Here is a 19,550-nt window from a genome sequence, read left to right as displayed (position 1 = left end):
TATATTAAAAAAACTGATCTCAAAGTAAATAATATTAAAATAATCTGCTAAATCCGTATCTCAGAGTATAATTCGACTAGAGCGGCCCACGGTGACCTAAACATTGGCTATTAAACATCGAGAATATTATTATAATTGTACAACCGCTAGTTGGACGCCACTGGAGACCGAATAACGTTGGTTTGGGCTTTCAAATGTTTGCTAAGACCAGTATAAATGGAACACTGTTTATTGTTTATTGTCTAGCTATAGATCAGTAGTAAGCCCACCGTTATCAACGAGACAAATGCCTGTATTCAAGAACGACACACTATTATATAATGTTGTCCTTTTCATTTCGCTTGAAACTGATAAAGTCAGCATGATACTTCGTAGACGTTATTTGATAAGGCTGTACGCAGGTTATTAAACCTAATTTTAACATATCGTTGTCAAAATGACCTCGTAAGTTGGCAATAACAAAAGACTTACAATTTATAACACCGGTTACCTCCAGCTGCCCAGCGCCATCTAGCGCGATCTCATAACAACTCTATACAAAATAATCAGAAACTAAGTCTAGGAGCTCAGCTCTCTTTCCCTAACGAAAGCAATCACAAATAAAATTATACAAAAATAAACATTTTTAGCCAAGGATTGTAGGCAAAGTCGTTGATAAAATAATAATAATTACTGAATGCGCGGCGTATACCATAGCTTAGTTGATAGTTAAAATAAAACTATTTATAATAGAATGTCGAAGTTTATGTGTAACAAGAAAATAACACATAAAGAAAACAAATATATTTCGTTTACAAATGTAATTTTCTTCACTGTTGTTTACACTTTTCAACGAAATAAATACATTACTATATAGCAAAACTTCATTACAAAAATATTTACGCAGCACTCAAAATGTTCCATAAACATTCCTTTAAGAGTCTAGAGAGTATTCAATTAACCTAACTCTATATCTTAATTAATATTATTGCAGTTGTAAGAGCGTGACAGCGCACTACATTGTATAGAGCGACATCCCTCTCCCACATCTCCAATAATATTTATAACAAGAGTTAACACAATGAATACTAAAGACTGGAAGCCGACTATACACGGTGATATTTTAGTCGTCTTACAAAAGCAGCCCAGTTCATGTATCCGACGTAAAATACCCCTAGGCGCGATTATTATTTTTTTATCATCAACTAAGATAATAAGTACGAAGAAAAATTAAACAAGAGAAATCTGAAAATACTCTTAAAAATGATCAAAACGCCGCCGCCTGCGCCCCTCAGCATTGTTACAAAGCTGGGACCGCGCTCGCAACAGAGCTGTGTTTCTAAAAAACTACGAATTGCATCATCATATTGAATAAAAATTGCATTTTAAAATTATTCAAATCTCATAAATACCTATTTTTTTATCATGAACATGTTCTAGTCATTGGATACACGAACTGGGCTGCTTTTGTAAGACGACTAAAAAATCACGGTGTATAACAGGAAGAAGGAAATAACTGAAAAAAGGTTTGTCCAAGTTAAGCAAGGCATACGCCACGCAAATATTTGATCTACTTCGAGCGTATTAGCTAGTTTACATAGTAATCTACATTATACATACATATACATACATTTGTGTTTACATCTACACGTTATCAGCTCAGCGTGGAACTTATCACCATTTGTTTGATATATGTCTGTGGACAAATTAAAATGAAGGTGAATATTGAATTTTCAAGGGCGTTTTTTTTAAAGTGATCGTTATTTTTTTTGTTCAAGTGACATATAAGTGAATTAGCGCTTCAATATTCAAGGGTCTGTCATTTAACGTGAAAATGAGCGACGGGCACGATTTTTTTTTCAGTAGATTTCATGTGGAGTTATTTCGGAGTACAAAAAATAAAAGTAAGAAAAAAATGTCTATACACGTAGATCTTTTTACACAGCATTTTCTTTAAAACGAATGCACAAGTGAAATAATAACGAAACCTGAACTTAAATAATGTTTTTTTAGTGTCTTATAAGTTGAAAAGCTTGTATTATAACTTACCTATCTAGTGGTGAGCGTGTGTGTTCACCACCAGGAGAAGAAGGGCGACTTGTGTTGGAACCGCTGCTGGAACGAGTCGAAGAAACGTGACGACGTCGAACCGCTCTTAGACCTGCAAACAGAGGCGAGAGATGATAATCTAATGCTTATTAGTTACATTATAATTAGGGGAGTTAAGTAAAAAATATTGGGCAATATTTGTGAGTTAATTTTGGTCTTTTAGTTAGTACCTGTGCAATTTATAGGAACTAGTTTATCTTCAGTGAAAGTTGGTTAAGAGATAATATACTATTCGATTCAAAAGTGCAATTCATCATCTTAAATGTATACTAACTACATATCCTGTGTATTTTTATTCAATTACACACACGTGTGACACACTAATGTCTGGTCTGTGACTGTGTGTCTGTCACTTGTCCCGAGTCTGGGTATATTTGTACATGTGACTTTAATGTTTGTGAACCAAAGAAATAGAACATAATATAATTTTATGATCGGGTTTGTTTGTGAACGCTCTGCGACATAGTGATTAAGCCTTACTGGGGGAACCATTTTTGAAAATGAAAATAAATAACTTGGACATACATGTCTTTCATTATCGGGTTCAACTGTATCTATGCGGCTAATGACTCTATAAGCTCCAAGTCCAGCGACAATCCAATATTTCGTAAGTATAATATAATTCGTGCGTACCTCTCGACGATGACGGCGGGCATCTGCACGAGCTGCACGGGACTCTTGTTGTCCTTGAGCGCCTGCGTGAGGTTCAGGACCTGGCCGCGCATCACCGACATCTGGCGCTCGAACAGACCCTTGTCGAAGCCCTTGTCTTGCTGCATGAAACAAATGGGTTTGTTTAACGACTCTTACAAGTAAATATTGAGTGTTTGTTTTATTTATGGCTCGATTTTTGGACAGGAAATTATCAAATGTCTTCTTCAGCTTTCAATTAAGCGGAAGGGAGTGTCAGAGGCTCCTACTGATTAAGACCCACTCATATTCTTTCCGTTACCCTTCGTGTACCGGGGCCACGGTAAAAGCCTTTCAGGCTCCACAGAGCTTGCTGACATCCTTTTGACGATTGCTTTGTAGCCTAAAATTGATTTTAAGCAATGTCTTGCTTTCTTCTAAGTGTCACGTTATTATGTACAACTTACTTTGAATAATATGTGTAGTTCATCACATAACTCCTGCACGAAGTTCATGTCTGATAGCAATGGAAGCACTAGTTCCCTGTAAACAAATAGACGCTGATCAGTTAAAGGTATCATTAAGAATTATCAGTATCAATAAATTGTCGGGGCGACAGATCGACACTTAGAAAGTGCGGGACTTGAAGTTTAAAAGCTCGTATGAGTAGCATGATTCCCAGAAGACTTCTGCACTTCTAGAGGAAGTTGGTATGGATGGACTGACGGCTTCTCGGAAGCACCTGCCGCACAATGAGCCGCCTTAGAATATACGTGCGGAAAAAGGAGCCTATCTCCAGTAACCAGTAACGAGTAGCATGTTGATTTTGACAATTACTTGGAACCTATGCAATTGTCGTCTTGTCGAAGGTAGGTCTTAACCTACCTTCGACCTTTAGTCGTCGAAGATACCTGTGGTACTTATACCACAGGTATCTTCGACGACTAAAATAGTCGCGATAACTTCGATATGAAAAAATGTTTCTCGTGAATATAGCAGTAGATATAGTCGGGTCTTACTTGGTGTCCTGGCTGAAGGGCAGCTTGGCGTGCGGCAGCCAGGCCCAGTGGTAGGGGTAGGCGCGCCAGCTGTCGGGGTGCTTGAAGGGGAACGCGAGCCCGTTGTCGATGGCCGCGATGCGGACCTCCGCGCCGCGCCACTCCTGGCAACCACACCTTGTATATTAGCACTACGCTCTCAAACAGGTACAGCTTTTACAAATCCCCACCCTCATTGTGGAGAAGACATTGCCAATGACATATTGTTTGAAAAAAAAGTGGGTAAACATTACAGCAATCTCGATTGATTTCATTTTTGGTTTTTAGAAGAAACCCATTTTTGACGACGATCGATTATTATTACGGTCTTTAAAACCAATGACATTTTTCTCCTTTAGGTAAACAATGACCACATGGTACAACGTATAGTCGAATAAAACTAAAAGCTCGTGACACTAGACACTAATTCCTTTTACTACTTTTAACAAAGAACTATGTACTCACGGAGGGGTCCCTAAGGTCGATATCAGCGTGCGGCGGCTGCTGCGCGGGCGCGTCGTACTTGATGAGCCAGTTGTCGTTGCCGCGGTCCGTGTTGCGGATTATGTAGTCCAACACCACCAGCCGCTCGAATTGGAGCTGGAATCTGAAACAATGAGAAATTACGTTTTTTTAGTATTTACTGTTTCACGGCTAGACAGAAGTTTCTAATATAGACTTTCAGATTTTTTGCAAAAATATCACAATTTAGTGTAAAGACAAATAAAGTATTTATTTTGCATCAAGAAAACTTGTTCATTGTTATTACACAAAAATGTACTACAGCAACTTATAAAACACGTCTTAATTTTAGAAACGAATACCCAATAAGTTTAAAATTTAAAGACATTATAATTATAAAAAAACATGCCTTGTTTCACACGAAAGTGGACTCTATCAATATTAGCCACTGGTCTTAATTTAAAAAACGGATGCCCAATCACTTTGCACCAATCTCCCATATCTCAATAATAATAAGTGGATATATCCGCAACTAACTTCTTCATGACGTGCGGCGGCGGCGGGTCTTGCTCGAAGCGCCGCAGCCAGTAGTCCGCGTCCTTGTAGCCCTCCACGAACAACTGGAATGAACCCGCCTGCAGGGAAGCGTACAGGTTAATATTAATATGTATCAATCTATCATCTTTTTTGTGAAAAAAGGTTTTAAAAGTAAATTTTATATGAACTCTTTGTCCTACCACTGAAAAATAACAATATTTCGTGTGATAATTAAATAGTATTTATATGGATAGCGCAATTCGATTTTCAATTTTTAAATTACAAAACTTAGAAATTGACTCTGGTTGCGATCCTCATAAAATATTAATAATAATAAAATGTTCATTTCACCCGACATTTTCAGACAAATTTATATATCTGTTCATATAAGTCTCAATAGTTTTGGAAGTAGTAGTTTACCTTGGGAGGCAGGCCCATCCTGTTGAACCGCAGGTTGGGGAACTGCTCGGTGATGGCGCGCTTGAGTCGCGAGCGCTCGCGGTCTATCCGCAGGTAGTTGAACGTCTCCGACACCAGCTTCACCACCTGACAACATTACAGTACATACATTAACATTGCATTAGACATAGGAAGCCGGTTCCACAAGGGGTGAAAACTTAAACCGGCGACGAAAAAGTGGCCTGACTGGTCTTTATTTACCACGAGTAGGATAGGAAGAGAGAATACCAGATAGAATACCATAGGAAGAGAGGACAAACCTTCTGCAAGCCCTATGACCCTCATGAGGGATAACAGGATTTAATCATCATCATAAAGAGGAAAGGTGGAAACATTCTTAAACTGGTTCTAGAAGGGGTGGAAACGTAAAGCGGTGATGAGATCAACCCCGAATGAGATGGCGAGGATCTGGAGTCATACCAGAAAAAATGGATGGCAGGAGAAATATTTTGGACAATGTGGGGAAAAACAGAATGGAGGCCTTTACCTGGAGTGCGACAGTTAGGGATAACCCAAAAAAGGAGGTGTATCTTAGATCTAAAGTGCAAAAGTTTGACTTTTATATATAATTATTATGATTACACATATACTTCAGATTCTATCTTAAACAAAACTGAGCTTGTGTCGTAATCATTTCTCCAACCGTGCATATATGGAAAGCGGCCTGTGCATAGCGGTCACAGGCTGTTAGGTAAGGGTCATCTAAGTAAGCAAATAAATCCCTACTTATATTATAAATGCGAAAGTAACTCTGTCTGTCTGTCTATCTATCTCTCTGTTACGCTTTCACGTCTAAACCACTGAACTGATTTTAATGAAATTTGGTACAGAGATAGAGTTGACCTTGAGAAAGAACATAGGATAGTTTTTATCCCGGACTCTTAAAGAGTTCTCTTGGAAACGCGGTATAACCGACATCGACGCGGGCGAAGCCGCGGGCGAAAAGCTAGTATATAATATGTAGCTACTTTATACTAAAATAATGTCCCATATGAGTACATGATGCTTAATGATAACTATTTATAAATATGTATGATAACTGATTTTCAATGATGTATATCTTGAGATGGAATCCGGATAAAAACTAATTTAATTCATGAATATTAATAGTACTTGTACGAGTATATCAGTTATCCTTCTTTTTAGACACATTTAGATTTTCTGTATTAAGTACCAAAATGTAAGAGTGCAACTTGTTGTTATTAACTAAACAGATAACCTGTGTGTAGTTGGATATGATCAAGTAAAGATAACATTTTCTTAAAAATAAGACATATACGACCAACATCACTGTAATGAATAGATATCCTTTACCAATCCTAATAAAAAACGCGAAAGTTTGTATGTATGTATGTTTGTTCCTCTTTACGAAAAAATCCACTGAACTGATTTAGACGAAACCCACGCATCATCATATATATAATCTCAGCCCGTAGCTGTCCACTGCTGAACATAGACCTCGCCATACGTTCTCCAGCGCGACCGGTTCATTGCCACCTGCATCCAACGAGACCCAGCGGCTTTCACCATGTCGTCGGTTCATCTGGCAGGTGGCCGTCCTACGCTGCGCTTGGTGGTACGTCTTCACACATATAGTTTTATTACGATTTTTTTGTTTCCGTGGGATCATTTTCGATTTGAAGTGGGCGGGTCCGCGGACAACACCTATTTAAGCTTCATCTATTACTTTCAAGTATCCCGTTGCTCATTATTAATTTAAAATTTGATCAAGGTCTAAAACAAAATACATAATCTTGTATTACAAGTTATAATCACTAAACTTGTTCGTTCGCGAGGTCAGGACGCCTGTACTGAATTAATGACTACATATTTATGATAATATACAAACGAACACACAAGTTCACATAACAAAAACAACAAAACCACCTTAATAACATAGAAATAAGGTTGATTTTGGATACATAACAACATGTGTTGCCATTTGCTGTAATGAGATCGAGAAAAAATATACAAGTGATGTGAACCCACGTGATTTTTATCTATTAATATGACCTATAATGTCATATACTGTCTGTCTAAGATATTGATTTAAAATGTTACAAAGTATAGCTCAGGGGTCTATCGCGTCGATTTATTAGCACAAGGTTGTGGCTTCGATGTGCGTACGTCAATGTCATATGTACTTTCTAAGTTATTCTAGGACACGCGAAAATAAATTTAGGAAAGTAACATGGTTGTTTTTTTTTTAGGTTATTATTAAATTATTATTTGCTAAATTACAAGTAGAGTATATAATAGTTGTAAGCAAATCGTTGCGCAGACCTTTTTTTTGTATTTTAATTTTTTTTTATGCTCTTGTACCCATTCGGTCTGAAGGATTCAGTCTAGACCATTTTAGGTTCACATATATTTTTAATATTCAATCCCTTTCTAGATACACATAAGTTGGCCAAAATAATGAATTTAAAAATAATAAGATCGGAACGGATGTAAGTGACGTCACAAAGAATTACAAACGCAAATAAAAACTGATAATATAATTAATAATACGTCAGTCAACAATTATAATACAATGCGGTTATTAATGGTACATAATCAGACGCAACTTTGCTGAGCGAAAATATTAATGAGTCTGTCTGAAGGTTAAGATATATTATGATCAAATAGTGTGGATTGAGTTCCTGAATACGCCTGCTAAAATAAATACTCTTGGAGCGAGACTTTTCAAGGAAGTCGGTACGTAAAGGACTGATATTCCCCAAACTTCAAAAGGACAGGGCTTAGTTCCTTGAAGTTATAGCGTCAATAAAAAGTATAGAGACTAGGGATCTACCACCTCACCATCCAAAGAGCCGACGGAATCAGGTGAAGGGTATATTTTTTTTACGAAACTTAAACTACCCCTTACAGCATTGCAACTACATGGCATAGAGGGACGGAGGGAAAATGATGATATTTAACGGACAGGATAATGAATATAATGATAGATGCTCAAGTTCCGTATCTAAATGATAACTCACCCTAGTCTTCGGCACAATCTTGAGTCCTATCTTGGAGTCGACGAGGCTGGCGCCGGCCTCGCTCAGGTACCCCTGGTTGGGGATGAGGCAGGAGCGCCCGAAGCAGCACGGACAGCACAGCTTGTGCATCCATTTCGTCCACTTCGGGTTCAGCCGGCCGTATGGTTCCTCGTCTTTCGGCTTAAATACGCCTATGATTTTCTGGAAGAAATTATTTTGGATAGAATGATAAAAATTGTTCAAGATATTGGAAAATTAACTGTCAAACATTTTATAGGTAAGTTCTATAGTAAAAATAGTCCCAAATAACAAAGTTTTTAGCCATTATCAAAGTTGAATATTGTTTCTTTTTTTTGTAAATGTGGGTATGACCCAAAGACATAAAAAATATTTAGGCATTCAATCACACAAGAAACCAACTTATGTATTTATTTATAACAGGCCCTGTGAAACACATCCACAATCCGTCAACAAAGGCATTGTATTTTAATATGATAACAAGTGCACTTAATGTAGCTCATTTCATCCCATTCAACTAAATCACTAGTATATCTACTCAGCAAGGAACTAGAAATATTACAAACTAGTTTTAAAAAACTTTGTCAAGTTTGTTTGACTGATGTCCGTTCGTGTATAAGAAAATTTTCATTTCATGTCACAATTTGCTCACGTTTCTGCGAAGCCAATGAAACAAGTTTGCCCTCTTTTACCTGCAGAGGTTGGTATGAATCAGTATAAATTCTACCTCTTCGAGAAACAAAGCCTTAATGTTTATTTAAAAATAAAAGGTTCCAACACACAGCTTTGGGTGACGCCACCCCAGTTTTGTTAGGGTGTACAAACAATTGCTCCCGTTTTGACCGCATTATGAGCAATCACGAAGGTAACTTGTAAAGAATGTTAAGCAATTTAGATGAGAACCCGATATAGCCGAATTTCTTTGGAACTACGTCACAATTAACGCAATCGAAGGCTATTTTAAAATCAAAGCGTCGACTTACGTAACAATCGAGAGTTAATCTTCATAAATGTTTATTAATGCGGCATGATTAGCTTAGCTACAAGTCGAGTTTTATATTTTTTATTTGTAACATACCTAAACCACTTCTTAAGTGTGTTTCAAGGTCAATGCCAAGGAACGATTTTAAGCCACTTTCCACACTAAACCAAATACCTAAAGATAGAGTTATTCAGATAATCACACACAATAAAACACATTGAATAGTTATACTAGTGAAAAATCAAATACAAGACAAGGCACTTGTTTTATTCCTAATCATTTATTAACTAGAAAATGTATCATAATGTATCTGTCTTTCCAAAAGAGGGGGCTAAGCTTGTGGTCCACTCTTCCCCGATTAGACAGCTGATATAATGTACGCTCACATGCTACCTCAAAACTAAATAAGTTTTCAGGCATTTGAGGATCTTCCACCACGTCGTAAAGTAAGATTTTTGAAGTAGTGGAAGTGAGACACAGTTCTACGGTGTAGTGCGCCGCCCCACTTCCACACCCGCAACTTACTTTAAAAGGTGGTATTAGGTCCCCGAGTAGTGAGCGAGGTATAACGATTACATACTAAAACTTAAAGGGAATCAATAACCAGACGAAAAAGGTCTTAATTCCATCAATAAAATAATAACGCCATATTGTATCAAGAAACAATAGCTTGCAGAACACTCTTTTATAAATGATTTTCAAACAGACAGGCATTGGATTAAGAGAATGTAATAAATCGACTTTCTTTCAATTTCCTTTGACCTACATTCGAAATTCTTTGTTTTAGCGCTCCAGTACAGAAGGAACATTAAATAGCCATATTACGTGTCGGCCTAGACTGAAACCAGTTAAACGTGTTAATCGGCATTGATGTCGTTGACCTAATAAACGCAATGACATAATATCACCTTTCAGCAAGATGCAAGGAAGGAAATGATTGTAGTGAGTTCACTGATAACGAATGTACGTTACCTAAATGTAATGAATGATCAAAGTCCAAGGAGTTTATCTAATTATTCATATATGATAAGACTTAATACAAAGTCTCCGAAAACCTTTTTGCTACCAAAATTATTCGATTGATCCATCGAAAAGTGGACCGTGGTTAATTTTTTTGTTGGAATAAAAAAGAGGCCTCCATAGTGTCAACCTCATACAAAACGTAATCAATAATACACGTGGGAAAAAATCTGCATTAACCGCATCGGAAACAAGAATCTAGAGATACAACTAGTTTGAAACAATGCAGTTTTGCGGTAATAGATCTCTCAAGTTAATGTACAGGTCAACGATTTATTCAGTCACTGAGTATTATCGACGGTTAGTGACAGACGGGACAGGAAAACTCATTGAATAATGTGACATTGATAGAGGTTCAGAAGATTTTTCGTCACGAGGTTAAAAATCCGACGAGAATCAATTTGTATTCAATGTCATTTAAGGGACGCCGTGCTATAAAGGGAGAGGCGTGATTGGGGTCACATTATTTCGTTCACAGGTAAATAAAGGTATCAGATAACACTGAAAACCAATTTCGTTTTCCTGAAAGGCGAAATATGAGGAAAATATTATCTAGATTTCGTTTATAGAATTTTGAAAAGAGGAAATCGGTTACAAAGAATTTAATTAAATTACAATGAGCCTTTAGACTAGCATTAACAGTTACATGAAAGTTTTGATATTAAATCCCGAAATAAATTGTATTATTCATTAATAATGTAGTAGGATGAACTCGATATCTTCTCAGTGTGAAAACTGGCCCTACAATCTACATAACAATATACAGGGATGACTTGAATGAGAAACATTTCAAGCGAAGACTGCGAAGAATAAGAACGCATGGAGAGATACCAAAAGGCGGATGCCGAGCACGGCTTTCCAGTTTAGTCAGTAATTAACTACCTACTTCCTTCCAAGAGGGAACGAGTGTTCATGATGAGACCTCCGACTTGATTAAACTAAATCAAATCTTAAAAAAAATGTCACTTACAAACTTGTAATAATTAAACTGGGTATCTCAGTGTCTTTGTGCACTTGAATTGTACGTTTGTGGAAGCCCAAGCGACACAAATATTAAATTCCTTAATGCGGGAGTCGTTTTTCACAATGAATTAAAAGAAACTTACGTTTCCAGGATTCTTGACGAAGTATGACCCGCTGGAGCCCTGGTAGATCCTCTCCGGGAAGATGCCATTATCAATGGCCACCTCCGCCTGCCACACCAGTTCGCTGAACTGCGGGTCATCTGTGCAAAATGTAAGATGTTAATTCATGGTGTTGACCGCTGGGGCTCGCTGGATGCAGGTGGCAATGAACCGGTCGCGCCGGAGAACATATGGAGAGGCCTATGTCCAGCAGTGGACAGCTATAGGCCGAGATGATGATGATAATACATGTTGTTGGCGTTTTCGTTAAATCACCTGACTTGGATCTATCATTGTTATACGTTCGACCGTTTTCTATTAACCCTAAAAACAGTAGCAATGTCACTTGGCTAATAGTTGATACATTGGAGCGATTTGCCAGCGTTAGTGCTTGGAGAATTGTAACTTGCTTAGTGGCCGATGCATATGATATGGCCTGAATGAACATGACCGAAGAAGGATCTCGTTGGCGAGCAATTGGAGAAGCCTATGTGGACGATTATGGGCTGATAATGACATGAATATGATACAGAATGGTTATCTTCTTGCAGATTAATTTAGTGACTTGCAGTATGACACAAGGAAGACATAAAGAGATATAAGCGATTCCGTAAAGAGATAAAAGTGGCAAGGAATTTAAAATGATTTTCATAACTTTTCTGATAAAATATTTCCTAAATATAACATGACTTAATTGGCCTTATTTAAAACTTATCTTCTACAGATATAACTAAGTACTATACTTATGAATAAATATTAGTTATCAAGTATCTGATAAGGTAATCATCAATGATTCACACGTATTGATGACTCTGTCAGCGGCAGAGGAAACAGCGAAACAGCCACGGTCAAAATCCTATGTCACGTGAGACGACCCCGTTTTGTCTGGCGATTAGTGATAACCGTCTTTATTTTAAGGGTGATAAGGTCGGTTTTGTCGAGAAATCTTTGCGGCATGGAACGATAGTGTTAAATAAAATATATTTTTTCCTTTGGAATTGAATCCATCCTTGAAGGTGGAAACTCAAACCGTACTATATGTGCTAAATGAAATAGCAAATAGGATAAATGTTATGACTTTTGCAATTCAAATATAAATGAATTTTAAGCTTCCTAGAGTCGACATTGCCTAGCTGGCTATTGGTCTAAGAGGACCTGTAGGAACAAAAAAAGACACTTAAAACCATTTTAATATTTGAAAGACAATAAATAAGACTGCAATATTTAGATAACTCTTTTCTATTGGTATAGAAGATAGTCTGAGTAACATAAAGATAAATAATAAAATATTTAATCTATTGATTACTATTATAACATTTAGCCTGAATTTATTTAAAAGAAAAAAAAAATAGGTTTTCCCTGTCATAACTTCTGCAAAACTTTACAAGGATACAAAGTACACAGCAACGCTTTTTCAGACCACCGCGATAACTTACAATATACACTACCCTATCTCTCGTTTTCAAAACGATTTTATGTAAAGAGTAATTTTCTAGAAATAAGGTTTTTATTTACATCATCAAGCAAAACATTTCCGCATACGGTGGATAGTACGACTATATATAGTGTTCAGCGTGTCAAGCAGTAGATTCCAAGGGATTCCCTATGTAAGCAAATACCACAGTTCACAACAAAGATAATTCAATTAATGTTTAATTATGGCTACTGTATTATTACACCATATTGCGTTAGGAATAACAATGAAACCGCGAGTTAATCACGAAAGACGTAATATTGAAACTGTATACAATCGTGTGACTCATATCCAATCGTAGTTTGTTTGACCTGCAACACTAATGTTATCGATTACAAAATCGATATGCGTGCATGCATCGGTATGATTAAGATACATACCGTATGCTCGTAATTGTAGTCATTGTTTGAATGCGGAAACTATGCTACATTGGTTTAGATACTAAGAAGATGAAAGATTTAAAAGAAATGAAATAAATTGAAGATTTTTTGTTTGTCATAAATCAAATATTTTTATGTCGCAGACCTTTTAAAAACAAAGTTTAAGATCGGGAAAGATTCGCAGGTGTCAATCTGATAAAACCAAAATCAATAACATCCGACACCACAAAATAAACATATCTTATTATTATTATTACTAGCTGCAACCTGCAAACGTCGTTTTGCCGTACAAATAGAAGGGAACAAAAAAATTGAGGTATGCAAAATTATCGATAATAGAAAAAAAGTTCAATTACACCGTGAGACGAGAATTTCTTATAATATAGGCAGAAAGCGATACGAATCTGTGTCTTATTAAAATAGTACTAACATAATATACATTCTTCGCAGAATATTATCAAGCTTAATAAGTCTAGTCTAGTCGGTTTCACGGAGTATTCAAAGTAATGGGATTAAGTATTTAACTCTTGTAATTAGATTATTAGCTATCTAGCGTGTGATTACAGTTGGAGTATCCGTCGTGCATGTGATACGCTTATTTCTAGTAATTTTATAGCGGTCATATTTTATAGGGATAGACTTATTTACGTTGACAAAGATCGGCTATAAAGTACTTCACTGTGACTGCACGGATAGCCGAGATATATACGAGACCAGAGCTCCAATTCCGCAATTTACAAGTACCAATGTATGAATGGAAATTGAATTAAATTTGACAATATTTGTATACTCAAGAGAGCCTATAAAGGAACCTGCGTTTACCAAAAACGTCTAGCAGAGAATGTGCATAATATAAGTGTTGTAAAAGACCCAAAACTCTTCACTTAGTACATTTAAATAATATTCTTTGCATTGGAATTATACAGTTTTAAAACATATACGGCCTCTGTTCGTTGAAGCAGATTGATCTGAGTAATAGAAGCCAGTTATGAATAACGGGGAAAGGGCGTTAACCTAGTTGTATATATAGATATTGATATATAATATTATATTATTTAAGTATATGTCGTTAATGATTTCTAGCGCAAAAAGGGACAAAACTTATTGATCTACTACATTTTACGACTAACTTAAAGCCGATTACACAAATTATATGCTACGTCTTATGAACCTGCTTATTACGTTTTATGGAATAATGTATTTAAGCCTAAAAAAACAAAAAGGCAATGCTAAAACAAAAATCCCAGACAGGGCGTAAAAGATATTAAACTTAAAATATAAGCAAAATAATTTGTATGAAGTTCTAGATCTCTCTTGGGTTCTAGTATCACACAGTATTTAAAGCCGACACTACTATGACAACAAGCTCTTTCTATTACAAAAACAAATATGCTTACTTTTCGCTAACAAACGGCGCCATTTGCCTATAGCAGCGATGGTAAAAAAAAACACAAAAATTATACATTATGATGCACAAAAAATAAATCAATATTTTATCAGTTGTTACTACGTAAACAGATCCTTAATTTTTATACGTTCAAGATAAATTATTTAAAATCGTTGTATGAACAAATTAAATTAAGAAGAATCAATCAAAAAATGCAGAAAAGCATATTTAAATTGTTTATAGGGGACGGCCCGTCGTTTCCTACTTAAATTTCCAAGATATTTACCTGAAATATTACGTTATAAACACTCAAACTCAAATCATATACAAGATCAGTATCTAATCCTTTTAAGTCCAAATATATCAATGGCCCGAACGGATCCTACTGTAATAAATAGGAGATGTTTTCAATGACGTACATCTATAATTTACGACTGAAATCGTAACGTTTATTCATAATATAGATATTTTAAATGTATGCTGAAGATGCTTGTCGAATTTGAATTTGTATAAAGTTTAATGAGTAAAAGAAGAAAGATAATTGATTACGTGTGAAACTGATTGATCTACCTTCGGTACTTAAGATAATCAATTAATCAAGTCAGCCTACAGATGTATTCGTGGTCCATATCTAGATATTGTTTCCTCCAAAGTTCAATGATGTATTTTCAGCAAAACAGCACGCTGGACCCGAACTCAGTTCACGCAAAAAGACATTATCCTTATGTACCTAACCATAAAATCTAACCTCAAAGATAACAATTTAAGGTTAGATTTACTCAAAAACATGGTACACAAAACAGATGATTAATAAAAACTGTTTTAGGTAGAGGTTCTGGGTAGGTACTTTGTTTAAAATAGGAGAAAGGTATTTTTATTAACATCAAGGAACCGAAGACTTGAGTTTTTAAAGTAAACATTCATACAAGGCCTTTTTCTCTTATATAGCTAGGTACAGAGTACAGTCAGTAAAGTATATGTAATGACGCGGAAGATGACGCATCCTCGCAAACGTATCCAGATACACAAACAAGACGTTATGAATGAATTAATTTTAATTATAAGCAAATATAGGGGCGTACATAACGACAGTGTTTCTTTGTAGCGATGAATGATACAAGTGATATCTCACACGTATTTATATTAATTTCATTCTGAATTATATTTTATTTCGGAAGTATTTTTAACTGTTTTACGCAACAGGTTTGTAATGAAATGGTATGTATGATAATGTTTATAATACTGATGGGTTAAAATAAAAGAAATGGTCAAGTGTGAGATGAACTCGCGACAATGAGGGTTCCGTACAAATAAGATAAAGAATAATATAACGGGTGGGAGACAAAGAAATTTGTGGATCCCTGAAATTCATTCCGTTCACCCAACTAATTTATCAACGAACGACTCCATTCTTTACTTGCTATGGCGGCAAGGGTAACCGATATAAATCATCTGATAATTTTAAGATGCTCTTCAGATGACACGGTTGACAGACAGACGAACAATGAGCGGAGCCTCTGTAATAGGCTTTCGTTTTTACTAAGTAGCTCTAAAAAGTACTAAAACGAATAATGAGAATGTGGCTAATTATAATTATAGATCTAAGAGGACATGCTTAGCATAATTTATAATATGTTTACCGCAAGACTTAGTAATAGGTATCATCATTCTTGGCAAAGCTTTTAGAGGAAAACATAATAGTACTCAAAACCACAAAACAACATATAGCACTAATAGCTTAACAATACCAATATAATTTAATGGATTGTATGAAGAAAGCCAGCACTCTGGGGACCACAGACTACGAACGAAGCCAGTTTATTTGTGGTCATTGTGGGAAAGATGTTAAAAATAAACATTAAAACATTTTGTTATATACCCACTTGCTATAATAAGCTTAATTAAAGCTTAATTGGTAATATGTCGACAATCCAGTTAATGGCCAACCTAATGTATCGAAGAATGATTGCTTCGTAAAAATTGCCTACGATATCTTGTTAGTAAAAAACAATTCTAATGGCATAATACACTGAAAGTGGCTGGCAGTATTAAAGCAATTCTTATGCAATTGTACTGGAGCATCAAAAGAAAACGGGCCCTTTTATCGAGGCCTCACAACGCGAGGAAGACGCGCAACACCTACATCGTTGCGTGAGAACAGTCAGATAGCTTTCGAAAGTTGTTGTACAAGGATTTGTCTAAAATATTTGGGAAAGGTGATATGGGGTTTGTTTTATTTTTAATAACCCATTTTTCATTGTCGAAATGTCTAATATGCGCGTATCTTCATCTAATAAGCCCTGTAACCCTATTATCAAGTGTTATAGTAAGTTGATGAAGCGAGACGCTACTCTAAGCTCTGTTATGCGCTGTTTCGCTCCCACCACTACAATACTTATACCAAGAGAGGCGGTGGTATGCCCTCACATTCCAAAGATTTTAGTTGGCAATCCAACATTTTTCTTTTATTAGGACACCCACATTCATCCAATAACTCCTGCAGGCGCATTAACTATAAAGACACGACGTATAAGACACCGTCAAGCATCTACAGTTGCAATTTTTTTACTTTTGGTTGTGGCTGTTTCCCCTACTCTATGTTGTAACTATTAGGTATGTGGCTAAACTACAAAATAAAATTATGAAGACATTTTTCAACTAATATTCCACACATGAAATCAATAAACATTTGGATGTGGTAGTTGCCCTACTCTATGTTAGAGTTAAGCTGTCATATGTCTGAACTAGAACATTGGACTTATAAAGACCTTTTCCAACTTGTATTCCCCACATAAAATCAATAAACATACAAGATAACAGTACCTCAACAATCAATAACAATTTGCATAGTTATCTACAAACTCTGATAATCTCGTGGGCACCTAACACCAGCTTACGTAACAGAATCGAAATGAGGGTAACACATTAGCATTTATAAGTAAGAGTTGTGTTTGAGTTTGGACAGGTTTCTATTTGGCTTTTGGGTTAAAACTATAAATAAATGAGTGAATGTGTAGGTTATTAATGTTAACAATTATCACTTGCCTAGAATGGCTGGTGCAGCTAAATAATGTCATTATAAAACAAGTTAATTGTAAGAATTAGAAGTGATCATAAATTAGTTAAGGCTACTAAGTTCTGATACATTTCACTATTTAATTTATTAGTACATGTTGACAATTAAAATAATTATATTTAATTAATTTTAAACCAGTACTATGTCAATCAATAGAGACACAAAATGTGGTTGAAATGTTGTATGGTGTCAATGCCATTAGTTCTTAGATTCACTTTGTATTTAATAAATAAAATAATATAAAGCGCTAGAAACAGATGGTCAAGATAACAAGGAAGAAAATGACCAGTAGAAAAATTCAAATAGGAATACTCTTTAAATGCATAAAATGATACAGAGTAATGTGAGGCCGAAGATAAAAACATTTTTTTTTTACAGTTTGACTATTTTATAAAAATTCTAAACCTAGTTATTTGCCAACACAACATTTTAATTGCCACTTTTGCTCCTATGAACAGAATTTAATTAAAAATGCATGAATATAAAAGTGGCCAGCCTAACTAATATACAAAGCATTTTTGTTGTTACCTCGGCTCACAAAAAAGATTATATCTTTCCAATTATTGTTTATCATCAAACATAATCTATCTTAAAGTGCTTTTATTAGTACACAATACAATAAAACATTTCGTCACAAAAATGTCATTGCCACAACAGCAAAATAAAAAAAAGTAATAAAATCTGTAAAGTGCAAACTGAATGTATTCCAAACTTGAATTTTTAACAATACAGTTCATTTTCATTGTCAAGCCATAAAATTATGTGAGAAAGATAAACAATACTGAAAGTGTTTGTGTTAGCTGCCATATGGTGAAACAGAAATAAGTGTTACTGAAAACTTTTTCAGTGTTACTTTTTACAGAATCTTGGAGTCTATTGTCTGGGTTTATATACACACAATACTCACTGCACTCAAAAGGTCCTTCCATTTTTTCAAACATAACAAAACATTGGCACTGAAACTACAGTTCAGCCGTTACACTTCACTGAAAATAGTGTTATACTTCTGTAGCTATGTTCATACACTATGTATGTGTATACTTTTTTTGAATAAACAACAGACTGAAGTTAGTACAATCAATAATACTCAGTAACATGCAATTTGGTAGTAACATTGACACTACAAGTTTCTAATCACTTACGATAAATGAACTATTATAACGTCAAGGTAAACAAACGCATTTACGAACAGATGTTTTTAGCTGAACCTTTACCAACGACCATGGAAGCCGTATAACTCAACATAAGAAGTCCCACAAGTGTTTTTTCAGACAAAAAGTACTGAAACATTGTAATGCGAGTGTTTTGCTGCCAGTAAATAAGCCTTAACAAGTTAATTATAAAGGAACATGAGTCAGTGCGTCGTAACTGAACTCGTGTATTGGCTCACCTGGAAAATGATTGTATGATACTTCGAAGTCGCCGCGGCCGCCTAGCAGCGGCTGCGACTCTCTGTTCACCCCTGGCGAATCCACGTTGCCCTCGAACCCGACCTCTGGCACTAAACAAATCTCCTCTGAACTACTCGACAAAGATACCACACCGTCATCGGGCGGCGAAATTATTGTGTTCGGTTTGTCGAAATCGAGATTCAACAGAGTCTCTTCCGTACTCATGAGTAATGTTAAACAGTAAATCTCTACAGAGCCTCATTTATTTCGTATAAATCTCTTTGTTTCACAACCATTTAACACAAACACATAACTTCATTCAGCAATGATGCAGAGACTATAGAAGGAAGCGCTGACAGCTGAATCTGACAAGCTGTAGTTAAGTCATAGTGTGACGCACCTTAGTTCTAGTGTTGGGAAATAAGTATCTTACTAATCGAAACACACCGGTTGTTACATTTTAAATTATGCTTACCAATAATAAAATTTTCAGATATTCGGCAA

General features: G+C 35.8%; 1 protein-coding gene across 2 annotated transcripts; it reads right to left on the bottom strand.

Annotated features, from left to right (window-relative positions):
* Nucleotides 1-2,031: 2,031 nt before the first annotated feature.
* On the bottom strand, nucleotides 2,032-19,411 carry LOC113499295 (phosphatidylinositol 4-kinase type 2-beta-like). Of its 2 annotated transcripts, none has more exons than XM_026879716.1 (10): nucleotides 19,046-19,411; nucleotides 11,321-11,439; nucleotides 8,195-8,395; nucleotides 5,175-5,300; nucleotides 4,755-4,852; nucleotides 4,221-4,362; nucleotides 3,738-3,880; nucleotides 3,186-3,261; nucleotides 2,722-2,861; nucleotides 2,032-2,140 (listed from the first exon to the last, which is right to left on the bottom strand). In XM_026879716.1, the coding sequence occupies exons 1-10, from the start codon at nucleotides 19,269-19,271 to the stop codon at nucleotides 2,053-2,055; spliced, it is 1,359 nt and encodes a 452-aa protein (XP_026735517.1). In that variant the 5' UTR covers nucleotides 19,272-19,411; the 3' UTR covers nucleotides 2,032-2,052. The 2 variants fall into 2 exon arrangements, with proteins under 2 accessions (XP_026735517.1, XP_026735518.1); XM_026879717.1 differs by lacking the exon at nucleotides 19,046-19,411 and adding an exon at nucleotides 18,563-19,021.
* Nucleotides 19,412-19,550: the final 139 nt, after the last annotated feature.

This window comes from Trichoplusia ni, chromosome 12 (assembly GCF_003590095.1).
Source record: "Trichoplusia ni isolate ovarian cell line Hi5 chromosome 12, tn1, whole genome shotgun sequence".
NCBI classification, from domain to species: Eukaryota; Metazoa; Arthropoda; class Insecta; order Lepidoptera; family Noctuidae; genus Trichoplusia; species Trichoplusia ni.
This window is presented reverse-complemented; position numbering and strand designations above follow the sequence as displayed.